The sequence below is a fragment of the Symphalangus syndactylus genome, chromosome 19, assembly GCF_028878055.3.
Source record: "Symphalangus syndactylus isolate Jambi chromosome 19, NHGRI_mSymSyn1-v2.1_pri, whole genome shotgun sequence".
Lineage (NCBI taxonomy): Eukaryota > Metazoa > Chordata > Mammalia > Primates > Hylobatidae > Symphalangus > Symphalangus syndactylus.
The window spans coordinates 25,431,287-25,446,313 of record NC_072434.2 but is presented as its reverse complement, the minus strand read 5'-3'; the positions used below and the strand labels follow the sequence as shown (position 1 = coordinate 25,446,313).

The 15,027-nt window shown below is 34.2% G+C and overlaps 1 protein-coding gene across 12 annotated transcripts in view; it reads right to left on the bottom strand.

The window, feature by feature from the left end:
• The window catches only part of DENND1B (DENN domain containing 1B), a 292,006-nt gene that overhangs the window by 131,208 nt on the left and 145,771 nt on the right, over positions 1-15,027 (bottom strand). For 6 of the 12 annotated variants that reach the window (XM_055234175.2, XM_063613728.1, XM_055234176.2 and 3 more), the window contains 3 exons: positions 13,673-13,732; positions 12,309-12,362; positions 9,021-9,131 (listed from right to left, as the gene is read on the bottom strand). In XM_055234175.2, coding sequence (XP_055090150.1) covers positions 9,021-9,131; positions 12,309-12,362; positions 13,673-13,732 — 225 coding nt within the window. The remainder of the gene's footprint in view (positions 1-9,020; positions 9,132-12,308; positions 12,363-13,672; positions 13,733-15,027) is intronic. The other 6 variants (XM_055234177.2, XM_063613729.1, XM_055234178.2 and 3 more) reach the window with 1 other exon arrangement.

Here is a 15,027-nt window from a genome sequence, read left to right as displayed (position 1 = left end):
TTTCCTGAGCACCCCAAAGGGCAGGATTCCAGAAAATTCTGCCAGTGTGGCACCACAGCAACTTCTCTGCTATCCAATGAACCACAGCTGTGCCCTCTCCATTGGGGCCTGGATCTCACACCCAGATGGGGCTTCTTCCCTGGGTGCTCCGTCTCAGCCCTAAGACTAGTAGCTGCTTTATATTTGGTATTTCTATAGTCTTCAGAATTTCCTTCACTTACCAGTAGCCCATCCCTTGTTACCCCAATCCCATGTTATAGTTTTTAAATTCTTTATATTAAACTTTCCTTGTTCAAATTACTATGTAATTTCTCTTTCCTGGTCATATCCAGACTGATACAAAGGCTGTTACTTTATGATTTCACCTATAGAACACTGCCTGGCATGAGTTAAGCATTCCTTAAATGAGGAATGATTCAATGAATGAACAAATGAACATTTTTCATAGAAATAAAGTAATAAACTTTCTATTTAGGACTATATGAAGACCAAAGAATACCAAACTAAGTTCCTGTATAGGCTGAATAAGAGTCATAACTGCAATACAAATTCATGCATCTGAAAAGGGTTTAAGATGTATTAATACATTTTTCCCTAAGGCACTACCGTTTTGGCATAGACTTTTCAAAAAAATTATCTAGTAGAAAATAGCTAAACACAAATCTTTTAAAGACAAAACCTACACAGAAATTAGTGCCTAGGCCAGGCACAGTAGCTCACGCCTGTGATCCCAGCAACTTTGGGAGGCCGAGGCAGGAGTGTTGCTTGAGTCCAGGAGTTCAAGACCGGCCTGGGCCACATGGTGAAACCCCCATCTCTATAAAAAAATACAAAAATCTGCCAGGCACAGAGGTGCATGCCTGTAGTCCAGCTACTTGGGAGGCTGAGGTGTGGGAAGATGCCTGAGATCAGCGGGCAGAAGCTGCAGTGGGCCCAGATCACGCCACTACACTCCAACACCTTGGCGACAGAGTGCAACTCTGTGTGAAGGAAGGAAGGAAGGAGGGAAGGAGGGAGGGAAGGAAGGGAGGAAGGAAGGAAGGAAGGAAGGAAGGAAGGAAGGAAGGAAGGAAGGAAGGAAGGAAGGGAGGGAGGGAAGAAGGAAGAGAGAGAAAGAGAAAGAAAGAAAGAAAGAAAGAAAGAAAGAAAGAAAGAAAGAAAGAAAGAAAGAAAGAAAGAAAGGAAGGAAGGAAGGAAGGAAGGAAGGAAGGAAGGGAAAGAAAGAAAGGAAAGAAACAAAGAAAGAAAGAAAGAAAGAAAGAAAGAAAGAAAGAAAGAAAGAAAGAAAGAAAGAAAAGAAAGAAAGGAAGGAAGGAGAAAAGAAAGAAAAGAAAAGTAATTAGCACCTAACTTGGAAACTTCAAGATCTACAAAGAAACTTTTATTATTTAAAGAGACAAATGTCAAAGAGATAAATCAAGGGATACATTTCTACTTGACAAAGATACAGTTTCTACTCTGGCATTTTCAGTATCAGATGAACACTTTATATTTTACGCTAATAATTTTTTATTTTAAAAACTTTTCTGACACAATTTAAATGGTTAAATTTATTCTTCAATACATACATGAACACACCCACAGACACACATGGTTTTATTTATTTTATTTTTTTATACAGGGTCTCATTCTGTTGCCAGGCTGGAATGCAGTAGTGCGATTATGGCTCACTACAGTATTAAACTCCTGGGCTCAAGCAATCCTTCCATCTCAGCCTCCTGAGTATCTGGGATTACAAGCGTGTGACACCACACCCAGCTAATTTCCTTAATTTTTGGTAGAGACAGGGTCTCACTACATTGCGCAGGCTATTCTCAAACTGCTGGGCTTAAGCAATCCTCTCACCTCAGCCTCCCGAAGTGCTGGGATTACAGGCATGAGCTACCATGCCAGACAGGTTTTTAATTTTTAAAGAGATCGATATCTAATACAAGAGCTTGACATATTCACTAATAATTAAAATTTGAGAAGGGTATGTGGTAAATGCTATGATAGTTCAGAGATGAAAGATGTTACACTGGTTACTCATAAAAACTAAGCCTTCTGTAAAGCAAACCAGATTTTGAAAAACATTCAGAAGCATGCATGTGGGAGATTTAAAACACATATGAGGAAGAGCAAAAAGTGCAATTTCATCCATTCACTCAGAAAATTATTGTTAAAACCTTCTATGGATATATATCATCACTGTCCTAAGAGACAGATACATTGTAGTGACTGACTGAACCAGATTAAAAAAAAAAAAAAAGAAAAGAAAAAGAAAAAAAAAAACCTGCCCTGATAACTTTACTGTCTAAAGATCTGCGTGGACTATAAGTAATCGAAAAACTTAGAAAGACAAGTTTAGGATCAGATAATGGATAGTTTTTTACCAGACTTAGCAGTTTATAGGCAATGAGTAACCAATAGATGTTTTTTCATTCTGAAGGATTGAGTAATTACATATAGAATGAATCTAAAAGATGAGAAAATGGAAAATGAGAGGTCCAAACAGGAGATAAGTGCTAGCCCTAAAAGTGGTACTCAAAATAAGAGAAAGGTATAAATATGACATATTGAAAGATAATCGACTAGACCTGCAAAGACAAGGAAAAAAGTCAGTTCACTGTAAGTAATTCAAATAATAAACTGAGGCTCCTTAAGGGAAGGGATACTATATTGGGGCAGAAGGTAGGGATGCATTTGCTTTTATAAAATGGTCATTGTGAGAGGCAAAATTGCGTAAAGATTGTAAGCATATACTTTGGAATCATACAGAACTGGTTAAACCAATTCCTAGTACTATGGCCTTGATCAACTTACTCCCTCTCAATTTCAAAAATCCACATTTTCATCTGTCTACCGTGGATAACAACTGTACCTACCACATAATACATAATAATTAAATGAGTTAGTTTAAATAAATTTCTCAGTAGGGTAAGTAGCGCGAAGCATGCCCTATATTATATATTGGCTATAATTATTAATAACATCATCATTTTATGTAAGTGAATTCAGCATATATGATCTGAAAATAATATCTGTGGAAAGTAGTAACTGCTGAACTAAGACAGTGGGCAGTTGAAATGGAGAACAGGAATTGGAGAAGAAAAGATTAAGGAGGTAGAACTTATAGGATGTAGGTGGGGAAAACACATGAGAGGGAGGAGTGATTCACCAAATTAGCCCTTTATAGTAGGAGAAGGAGACTATGGAGAAAAGATGGCGAGTTCCATTTTGGAAGTATTGAATGGGATGTCAACAATGAGCTAAACTGCACTGTAAGAAAGCTCACTGGAAGAGAAAAACTTGCCTAACTGTAAAATGAAAAAAATTATAGTATGTAAAAACATATAAATATAGAAGGTACATTTTAAAATAAACACACTTCCCTCAACAGTTTTATTAAAGAAACAAAACCAATAAACACATACATTGTTTTCTTTTATTTAATGTTGATTACCACCATCAGCACAAAACTGTCACTGTTCCATATAAAAAATACTAACATTAACACTGTCTATAAGCTATAAGGATAAGAAAAAAAGAAAAAAAAATGCTTGGTAAACTGAAATCATCCAAGGTCATTTTTGTATTATCATACAGGAACAAAGCTTACAGAACCTAGGGGAATGACAAGTTAATAACAACTCTTTGATAATTCCATAATTGTTAAATTAAAAAATTCTTCCTTGTGAATTAAAAGCCAATTATTTACTTTTAGAACACAAATGTACTAAATCATAAGGCAGAAATATGTGTTTATTTTCATGAAAAAGAGAGCCATTATCACTACAGGAGTTGGAAGATACAAACACCTCTAGTTTTCCTGTAACAGAAGTCTCCTCCAAATAACCTTCACACATCCCTTCCAATAAACTGTTTCCCGATGACCTCAACAGTACCTTTTCCCCACTCTAGTCATATTCACTTAGCACTGACTAAAAATACAATGTTCGGAATAGCTGTGTACATGTGAAATGATAAACTGGTAAGTAGAATTATTCACAGTTTCAGATGACATAACTGGTTGCTTATGGGTTTGGGGAAGAATTAAAAATCTAAAAATTGCTTCTAGAATCTTTCCCTGAGAGATCATGATAACAACTTTTAACTGCACCACTCTGCTGCAGCTTTAAAAACATGAGGCGCAAAAATATACTTTAATAACCTTAACTAGGAAACAGGACTATGTAATCTTTGTTCTCTCACCAAATGTTCAATTCCTCATCTCCAGAAAGAGCCTCTGCACTTCAGGTTTCGGATAAAATGCTGACACAGGTGGCACCATTAAGAGACGAATCAAGAATATGTATAATCCAGATAAACAGGTTAAAATCCTCTGGACTGCCTTTCAGTCTGACTAAACCTGTAAAATCTACATTTAATAGCTGATTTTCCAGAGATCGAAAGATTTCTTTTTACATATGCCCTTGATGGAATTAATGAGAGGAGAGAAAAGCATATGCTTAAATGCCTGGGGGCAACTATAACAAAGGAAGAAATTACAGTTTATTAACGTAATTCCAGCACTCATAACATATTGCTTGCTCTAAATATCCCCAAAATAACATGCACTACACAATCAAATCTCTGTAACTAATATGCTTATAGACTTTCTGAGGGTGAATTTACTAACTAAATAATGGTCAAAATAATAGCTAACATTTAGACATCTGCTTTTAAAAGAAGCATCCCTTCCACCTGCTTCTACAGGCCACAAAGATACACTCTAGTTAACATATTACTGACAGGATGATGAGAAAGCTCCTGTCAGATGCTGGCCAGCCGGGTGTTTGAGACAAAATGCACAGCCCCAGCTGACTAGTTAGAGAAAGTCTGGTGAGGTACAATTATAGAGGCATATGACAAGGCTTCATGCCTGACTGATTTGAGAACCACTGACATGGCTTTAAACAGCAATCCAACCTACCTATGGTCACAAAACAGCAATAAGTCAACTGATATCCCCTTGTAATATCATGATTTATGCCTCTGCTTTGAATATACGAGACTCTAATATGATGTTCTGCTAGTCTACCAAGATTCACTTGGGGCTTAAACATCTATGGCCTACCTACAGCATGGATAAAATCAATGTTCTTGTTCAGGATTACCAGAAACCTTTCCATGTGTACTTGACAATGTATAAATCAACAGAATAATGTATGAATCAACAGAATAATAACAAAACTGATTATATCTCAATTCATTAAACTCAAACATGCAAAAATATAATAATAGGTACTAACACAATACCACACTTTAAAATATAGGGAGAAAATCTATTAGAATGTTGAAAACATAACAATATTCTTGATATCTGTGCTTACATATCTTAAAGTTAATTTTTTTAATTTTAAATTTTTTATCTTTTAAAGGTTAAAAATTACTTTTTTTTTTTTTTTTGACATAGTCTCGCTCTGTCACCCAAGCAGGAGTGCAATGGCATGATCTTGGCTCACTGCAACCTCCGTCTCCCGGGTTCAAGTGATTCTCCTGCCTCAGCCTCCCAAGTAGCTGGGACTACAGGTGCATGGCACCATGCCTGGCTAATTTTTGTATTTTTAGTAGAGGTGGCGTTTCGCCATGTTGGCCAGGCTGGTCTCGAACTCCTGACCTTAGGTGATCTGCCCACCTCAGCCTCCCAAAGTGCTGGGATTACAGGCGTGGGCCACTGCGTCCGGCAAGAAATTATCATATTTAACCACAAACAGCACCTAAAGAAAAGGAACCTCAAGCTAGCTGATTCTCTAATGAGAGTGTCATCACTAAAACCTACAGCAAGATGTAAGGTTTATAATTATCATTCTATTATAACTATGAAAAATCATGATTGTCAAAAAGTAAATAACTGAGACAAATGAAATTTCTAAAACTACAATAGAATTATGAATGTTAGGCCACCTTTACATATATTCTTCTAAAAATTAAGAGTTGGGCTGTATACTTTAAAAATTAAAAATGGATAAAACGTAATTTCTAACATTAAATACATTATAGTCTCCGTGATATATAAAAATATGAGTATAAAAAGCTTAAAAACAAGTAAATTCATTGATTTTACTTTTAATTTACTTTTAATTTACATAAATTACTTTTAATTTATGTTAAGAAATGAGTCTTTGACCTTAAATGCCACTATGCATGGAATTTATAGCAGATATATTTTATATACTGTATATATAAAAGAATTATTCAAGATAGATTCAAGCAAAGCAGCTTCCTCCATAAAAGAAGACTAAGATCATGAAAGAGAACTTGAATTATGTTTCTTTTATCAGCCCAATGGTCCCAGAGAGTGAACCAAAACAGATCTGGTAACTTAGAGGTGACATCACCATCAAGTTTTCATGAACTGCTATAAACAGTTGATAATAAATTGACATCAAACATAGAAAACAACTCCCCCAACATACTAAGCCTTTATGATAATAATTTGTTTTTAAAGCCAAATACTAAGTTAAAAGACAGTAATGTTAATTTTTACTCTAACTGTAGATGTAGACTATTATAAAATTAAATGTAGAGGCTGGGTGCGGTGGCTCACGTCTGTAATCCCAGCACTTTGGGAGGACAAGACGGGTGGATTGCTTGAGGTTAGGAGTTCGAGACCAGCCTGACGAACACAGTGAAACCCTGTCTCTACTAAAAATACAAAAATTAGCTAGGTGTGGTGGCAGGCGCCTGTAGTCCCAGCTACTTGGGAGGCAGAGGTAGGAGAATCACTTGAACCTGGAAGGCAGAGGTTAGAGTGAGCCAAGATTGTGCCACTGCACTCTAGCCTGGGTGACAAAGTGAGACTCCGTCTCAAAAAAAAAAAAAATTAAATATAAACTAAAATATAATTATAGCTCATAATTACTAAACATTTATTCTATGCAGATACCATTCTAAGCACTTCATATATATGTATTTCCTTAATCTTTACATCAATCCTATGAGACTAAGGCTACTATTGCTCCTACTCTACACTTAAAGAAACTGAGTCAAACAGATTACTTGGTCATTAAGAGGTGGATATAAATTAAAACAAAACACCAATATTTTTCAAAAACATATACTCAGATTTATTTCTGATACACAAATAGAGTAGCCTATGCTTCACTCACATAGCTTATTCCCTCACTTTCTTTGGATCTCTGGTCAAATACTACCTCACTGAGTTGGGCACAGCGGCATGTGCCTATAGTCCCAGCTACTTGGAAACCCAAGGCAGGAGGATCCATTGAGCCCAGGAGTTTGAGACCAGCCTGGGCAACATAGCAAGACCCTGTCTCAAAAAAACAAACAAAATACTACCTCATTGGAGAGGCCTTCCTTACATAAAATGGAAACCTGTCCATCACCGTCTACCCTGTACATCCACTCACTTTATCCATTATGTAACCCTAGCTAATAAATAATTGCTATTTGTTTGCTCACTTGTTTACAATCTGTTTCATGCCAGTCAAATATGGTTAATGTCTAGAAAGTGCCTGGCACATAGTATGTGCCTAATAAACATTTGTTACAGGAATTAATACTGATAAAAATTAGTTCCAAGGCCTATTATACAGTCTTTTTAATTTTGAGGACAATATCCATTTAAAAATATCCTTTTTAATCTTAAAAAAAATCATGTTTAAAAAATGAGGAGGAGGAGCTGGGGGGAAAGAAGAAGAATGTTTCATTTCAATAGTAAGTTAAAAAATAGCAGATAGGCAAATTAAAATATCAAATGAGTCAAACTGAATTTCTTGACATCTCTAAGATGTGTAAGAAAAAAATTACTTGTTATTGACTAGCACTTATTCTCTGATATTACTGCATCATTTATCCACCCTTACTCTTTTAAATGCATATATTTTTCAGTATGTAAAGGGCATTTTCAACTTTTAGGAGTGAGCATATCAAATTACAATTCAAAATCTCAAAATCGTATTTTTGAGATTTGTGTGAATTATAAATTCATACAAATTATATGTACAATTGTATGTATTTTTTTCAATTGTAGAGTAATGGAAATAACCCAAAAATTAGAATCAAAAGACTCAATTTCACATTATCTGTCTCTAACTAGCTGTTTGGCCTTGAAGTGGTCATTTAATCTCACTGAAAACACCTTTATCACTGTTAAATGTTAAACAGATATCCTACAGAAATCCTGAAACTCCTTCTATTTTAAATGCTAAAATACAGATTAAGGTTTTTATTTCTACTATAGGAGAAGAAAACATTATAAATATGGTTTTATTTATCAATTAATCAAATTTGTGAAGAAGAAAATTCATACAATATTAAATAATAGTTTTTGCTAAATAAATACATCATAGATTACTTAAAACTATATTTAAATTTGTATTTAAAAATTTAAGTTGAAAATATTAAATTTTTAAAGCTTAAATTAGAAAAAAATTTAAAAATCTAGCAAAATACTTTTGAATATTTTTCTATGACCCAAGAAAAATCTTTCTCTCACTGCCTTTACCATATTAAGAAAGACCTACCAAAAGAACATTTTAGTGAATGTCATAAAACCTGTGATTTATAAAAAATGCTACTTTGACTTTTAAGTTATTATCAGCCTGAAGAGCTGCTCTAAATCAAACTATTATACAATCTACTCCCAAACCACTACTTGGCAACAAAGATGAATCTACCTATTACCAGGTTAGGATAGCAGCTATTATCATGGCCCCTTGATTTCTTTCAAGTAGCTCCAATGGAAAAAGCCACAAGTGAATAATAAAAATCTCATAATAGCTCTTCTTTATATAGTAGAAGGCACTAAAATGAACTCTGGAGAGTTAAAAAGAAAAAAAAAAAAAACTCTCATCTCCTGATAAGAAAAAATAATTAACCTGACTTAATGCATCTGAGAAGGCTTCCTATAAATCAGACTTTTGTACTTCAAGAGCCAGATTAAAACCATATATCAAAAACGTATGTAGATATTGTCTTATAAGCACACATAGCACATTTCTAAATCTGTAGAGGTTTTTAGGTCTTTTTGTGAAACACTCAATACCTGCTACTTAAAAGAAGTGTGAAGTACTTACAGTGCTTAATTTGCTCGAGGTAATCACGATGCGCCTTTCATGCAGCATACTGGCATACAGCTGCAGCATGTTGTTCACATCCACGGCAACAAAATATTCTGTAAGATTTCTCTGTACAAGTAAAAAACAATTGTGTAAGTTACAGCTCATAGTGAATGTGAAGAAAAACATTTTACACATTTACCAGAAAGTCTTGAAGTTCAAAGGATATTATTATTTAAAATGGTATTCATTAAAATAATTAAGTGTAATACTAGTCTGCTGCCACATAAAGCACATAATAGTCTATTATTAGTTGAAACATAACCCTACTCAAGGAAAGTATTTGCAAAGGATGATCAGATCACAGATTTCCCAACTTTCTTACCCGCTAAGTATTTGAAAAAAAGCTAATTTCCTGGGCCCCAACCTAGAGCTGCTCTGTTGAATTGTCATCTTTAGTGTATGTCCCCAAGAATCTGCTTGTTTTTTTCTTTTTTGTCATCCAGGCTGGAGTGCAGTGGTGAGATCTTGGCTCACTGCAACCTCCGCCTCCTGGGTTCAAGTGATTTTCGTGCTTCAGCCACCAGAGTAGCTAGGATTACAGATGCACGCCACCACGTCCAGCTAATTTTTGTATTTTTAGTAGAGAGATGGGGTTTCACCATGTTGGCCGGGTTGGTCTTGAACTCCTGACCTCAGATGATCTGTCCACCTCGGCCTCCCAAAGTGCTGGGATTACAGGCATGAGACACCACACCTGACCAAGAATCTGCTTTTTAAACAAATACTTCTGGTGATTCTTATATACACTGATGCTTCAGAAACCGCTGCCCCAGACAATACATTTGAGTCTTTTCATGTTTGCCATTCACTATGCAGGCCCAATCATCATCTGATATGACACAGCATGCACAAGGTACCCAAAGAATGAGGTGAATTTATAAAACAGCCCTTTGGTACTTTATTAAGGAAATTACCTTGTTTATACTTCATGTCAGGCTTGCTTTATATCCACTATAATCAAATATAATTTGATGATGTTCTAAATTGATTCCTTAATTTAGCACTCTTATCCCCCACATGAGAATGAAACTGGGATAAGCTACTACATTAACTTTGACTTTTAGATTTTCTCCTTTCTTATTATTTATTTTTAATTTTCTATAATGAAACAAATACATCAGAAAGCAACAAACTAATTAAGGGATTGAATAAGATATAACAAACAAAAACTGTAGCATCAGGTGGGCTATGACCTAGTAGGCTAAAACTTTTAGTCTGGCAAGAATATAAGAAATCCAATTACTTCTTCAATTTCCAGAAGATAGAAACTTTACCACCACAAATTGGTAATCATGACAGAGCACATCAATAGAACCTGTAACTATCAGTGGGTGATGTTGAATTTGATGGGAAGAGGTTTATTTCTTGCTTTCTCACTTTCCAATTCAACTCTCCATATAAAAATTCAAGTCATTCGGCCAGGCACGGTGGCTGAAGCCTGTAATCCCAGCACTTTGGGAGGCCAAGGCGGGAGGATCACGAGGTCAGGAGATCGAGACCATCCTGGCTAACACGGTGAAACCCCGTCTCTACTAAAAATACAAAAAATTAGCCGGGCGTGGTGGCAGGCGCTTGTAATCCCAGCTACTCGGGAGGCTGAGGCAGGAGAATGGCGTGAACCCAGGAGGCGGAGCTTGCAGTGAGCCGAGATCGCGCAACTGCACTCCAGCCTGGGGGACAGAGAAAGACTCCGTCTCAAAAAAAAAAAAAAAAAAAAAAAAAAATTCAAGTCATTCAAGATTAGTATATTTCCTATAATCTAAAAGAAAGGTAATCTTTATTTGGGGAATTATTTCTCAACATAGAGTGCTGCCTTATGCTTATTCTCTTGCTTTCTTTTCCCTAAAGAGGACTTTCTGCAAAATAAAACATGTTAATAAACACGGAAAAATACACATTCTCAGTGGCAGTTTTTCCTTTGAATGTTTGTTTCTTTGAAACTTTCAAAGTAATCATTTTTTTAAAATGTGACATTTGTTAAATCAAGCTATTATTTGTTAGTAAACGTAAGAGAAAGGTAAATAGAAGAGAGAGTAGACGGAAGCAAATTTGACTTTGAAACTCTGAAGTGAAGGGACAAGGGTCATATAAGTCAAGGCATGGTCAGTCAGCCTTAAAGAAAACATTAACAAGGAGTACCTGGCCCACAATGTACAGCAGTCAAGACTTTAGGATCTATTATGTAACCTGAGAGCTTTGATTATCTATCTCAGGCCCATACGAGCAACTTGATGCAAAGCTTTTCATAAGGGTTTTTTGGATCCATCTGTACTGAAAACACCATTGACAGTCTTGGTTTGATATCAGAAAATTTACAATTGTCTTCTTGGACTTCCTTCACTACCCAAGTGCTTTTAGAAACCAAACAGTACATTTGAAAACATTTGGAAAAACACTAGAATCCCAAAGTAAATAATAAGTATATATTGAAATATTTTTTTCCTGTTGCTTTTTCCTTTACTTTTGATTGAATTATTCCTACTGATTCATTTTAACTTTCCAAGGGAAGCTGAAGAAAAATTACATAAGGGAATATTTCATTTCCACACAGTTATCCAAAATCATAAAAGCGTATTTGTTACTTTGACTTCTCTATCTAAACATTTCTACAAAATACTAATGTGTAATAACTATTAAAATACTGAAAATATTTCTAGTATGGCTAGAATTAGGACTCTAAATAAAATGAAAATTTTAGCAATTTTTAAAATTTCTTACAATAGCCACCAAACCTTGCAAGATATGTATTACTTTAAATTAAAATCAGGAAATTAAGAACAGTTCATCTACTATTTGAAGCATTATATACAAGGAATATAAAATACTATGTCAATTTCACTAAAATAACGATTTGTGTGAAGACATTTCCCATTGCTAGAATTCTTCTCCACAAGTAGAAGCCATCTCCTGAGGTATCTCTTCTATCATACACAGTGAAGCTGAAGACCTAATTGAATATATGTGATCCTACCTAATTACTACAACTGACAGAAATAGTTTTCCTTATATTATTGTCTTTAATTTTCCTTATCCACAACCAGATATTAAGAAGAAGGTAAAGGGGCAGATATAAAAGGAAGAAAAGAAAATAATATCGTTATTCCTTATTTCTTCATTATTTCTCACAAACACAGATAATTACAATGTATCCTATTTCTCTATATAAAAATGCATAAACAGTGAGACCAAAATAAACAAAATTAATAATATAAGAATAATTAAAGTAGAAAATAGGAAACTTACACTCTCGGGTATTGTTGGGAGTCCAGTTACATCAGGGGCAATGAAGTAGGAATGCTAATCAATACAAATAAATCACATATGAAAAAGATAATTAAAACTGGTAACATATAATTTGTAATGAAAATCAGAAAAAACATATTGAGTAAATTAATAAATGCCATGGACTGACATTCAGGATTTGTTGAATTTGAGAGATTCTTAAATGAGTTAGCAGGTTTATATGAGATTTAACAATTACATTACCATACAAAAAGTTAAGACTTGGTTAAAAATATTTGATCTTAAAATCAAAATAAAAATAAGGAAAAAATGTTAAGGCAAAAAAAGAGTACATTACTGAAAGGTTTATTTTGTACATATATACATATATACGTATGTGTATATATAGTATATAGAGACATATACACCTATACATACATATAAACATATATATTATTAAAACACATTTAGTTGAGGTAGACTGGAAAAATTAAAGCTTGCTAACCAAATATATATCAAAATCTATTAGGATTCCTGAGTTTCTATGGTAAGTCACAAGAAATCTCTTTTGTAAACATCAACCACCCTATTATTTAGCAAATAGCAATAAAACATAATTTTTCAATGTTTAAAACTTCTTAAACATGTAGTAATCCCAAAATATGATTGTTACACATCTGCCAAATATTAATTAGCTTCTGTAATGTTCAAAGAAGTAAAACAGTTCATCACAATACTTACGTAAAGAATACATTGTGTATATATGCCTTCACGTTTCCCACAATGTTCCCAAATTTTACCACCCAGAATCAAAGTGCAATTTAATCATCAAAAAAGTTTTATTTTCTGTTCATATTAATCTCCAAAATTATTTTAATATCTTAATCACATAAGGACATATTTAATACTATCTTATTATTAATGATTAGAAAAGAAACATTTTAGCCAATATTTGAGCACAGTTAAACTAGTCTGAACAAGGCTAGTTAACACAGTCATAATGTATAATTTTCCAGGGTAGAAGAACAATAGGAGATAAATCACAAGATCTTTTGTGATCTTGGGACCAAAAAGTGTGACAAATCTCGTGCTGCGAATATACTTTAAAATTACTACTACTGAAAATGGAGAATATGTAAAGATTTTGGTCTCTATAACCTACTTTTATTTGGAATAGTTTTTAATAGTACTATATTTCATAAAATTACGCTTTAAAAGATGGTATAAACAGAAAATATTATATATTCCAAATGATTAATTTTCTTAAAAGAGTCAAATTTACCATTTCCCAAAGGGCTGGAGTGAAGCTTAAAGGCATAGTGAAATAAATGATTATTTTTCCTATTTAATAGCGATTTTTAGAAGCCAATGTCCTTTTAACTCACCGGTACTAGAGCAGGCTGATCTTTCAGAACTTGCTCACAGGCAATAAATATCTCTTGGTTCTTATAATACATGAGAGAAAAAAATGAATATTTTACTTTCATGGGAGAAGCTTACACAACAATTCGCTGTGTAATTGAGACAAACCCATGTAGCCAAATTAGCCACTAAAAAATACTTGAATAATACTAATTATAAATATTATTTTAAATGCTGATTTGCTAATTTTATGCTAGAAAAATCCTAATGAAAGTATTTTCATATTACAAGAGTAGAGAATGCTGTGGATATTTAACGATTTTGAAATGTTTCAAAAAAAAGCATTCTCATTAGACATTAACTTTTTATAAAAATCTCTGATTACTAATGGCCATTATCCACTTGTACAGGAACAAAAACTTCCATAATCATCCATTTTAATCTTGCATCATAAAACTAAAATCTCCTCTAGTAGCTGAAGACAAGTGTCCTAGTCCCAAATTTGTCACTTATTTAACAGTGTAACACCAGATACAGTACTTGAGGTGTCTGTTATTGAAATCAAATGCAATTAATTATTCATGGTAAACAAACATAACAGCTGATTTTATCAATACTTAAGATATTATAACTAGGCCGGATGCAGTGGCTCACGCCTGTACTCCCAGCACTTTGGGAGGCCAAGGTGGGCAGAACATCTGAGATTAGGAGTTTGAGACCAGCCTGACCAACATGGTGAAACCCCATCTCTACTAAATATACAAAATTAGCCCGGTGTGGTGGCGGGTGCCTTTAATTCCAGCTACTCAGGAGGCCGAGGCAGGAGAATCGCTCAAAACTGGAGGTGGAGTTTGCACTGAGCTGAGATCACGCCATTGTTTTCCAGCCCAGGCAACAAGAGCGAAACTCCACTTCAAAAGAAAAAAAAAAAAAAAAGATATCTTAACTTTAAAATAGGTATACAAGACTTGAAACTATCAGACTATTAATTCAAGTGTGTATAAGAAGGCTTAATTATGGAAATAACTATTATACATAGGAACAGAACACAGCCACTCAAATTCCTTTGACAAGATTATTTCAGCTACAATTTAGCTATTTCAGAAGAAAGTATTTTCTCCATATGAGATGAAACTTCAATTTACTACCAACCAACACCTGAATAGCTCTTCATGGTATATCTAGATATATCATTTTATTTGATTACCAAAACAACTTTCTCAAAAGTTGACATGCTCGATTTCTCAAATGGAAAAAAAGGATCATCTAAAGAGATTAACTTTCTTGACTAACATTACACACTTAGTGACTGTAACTTAACCCCAAATCTTCTAATCCTAGGTAAAAAGGGGTAAAAATCTTTAATTTATCATTCTTA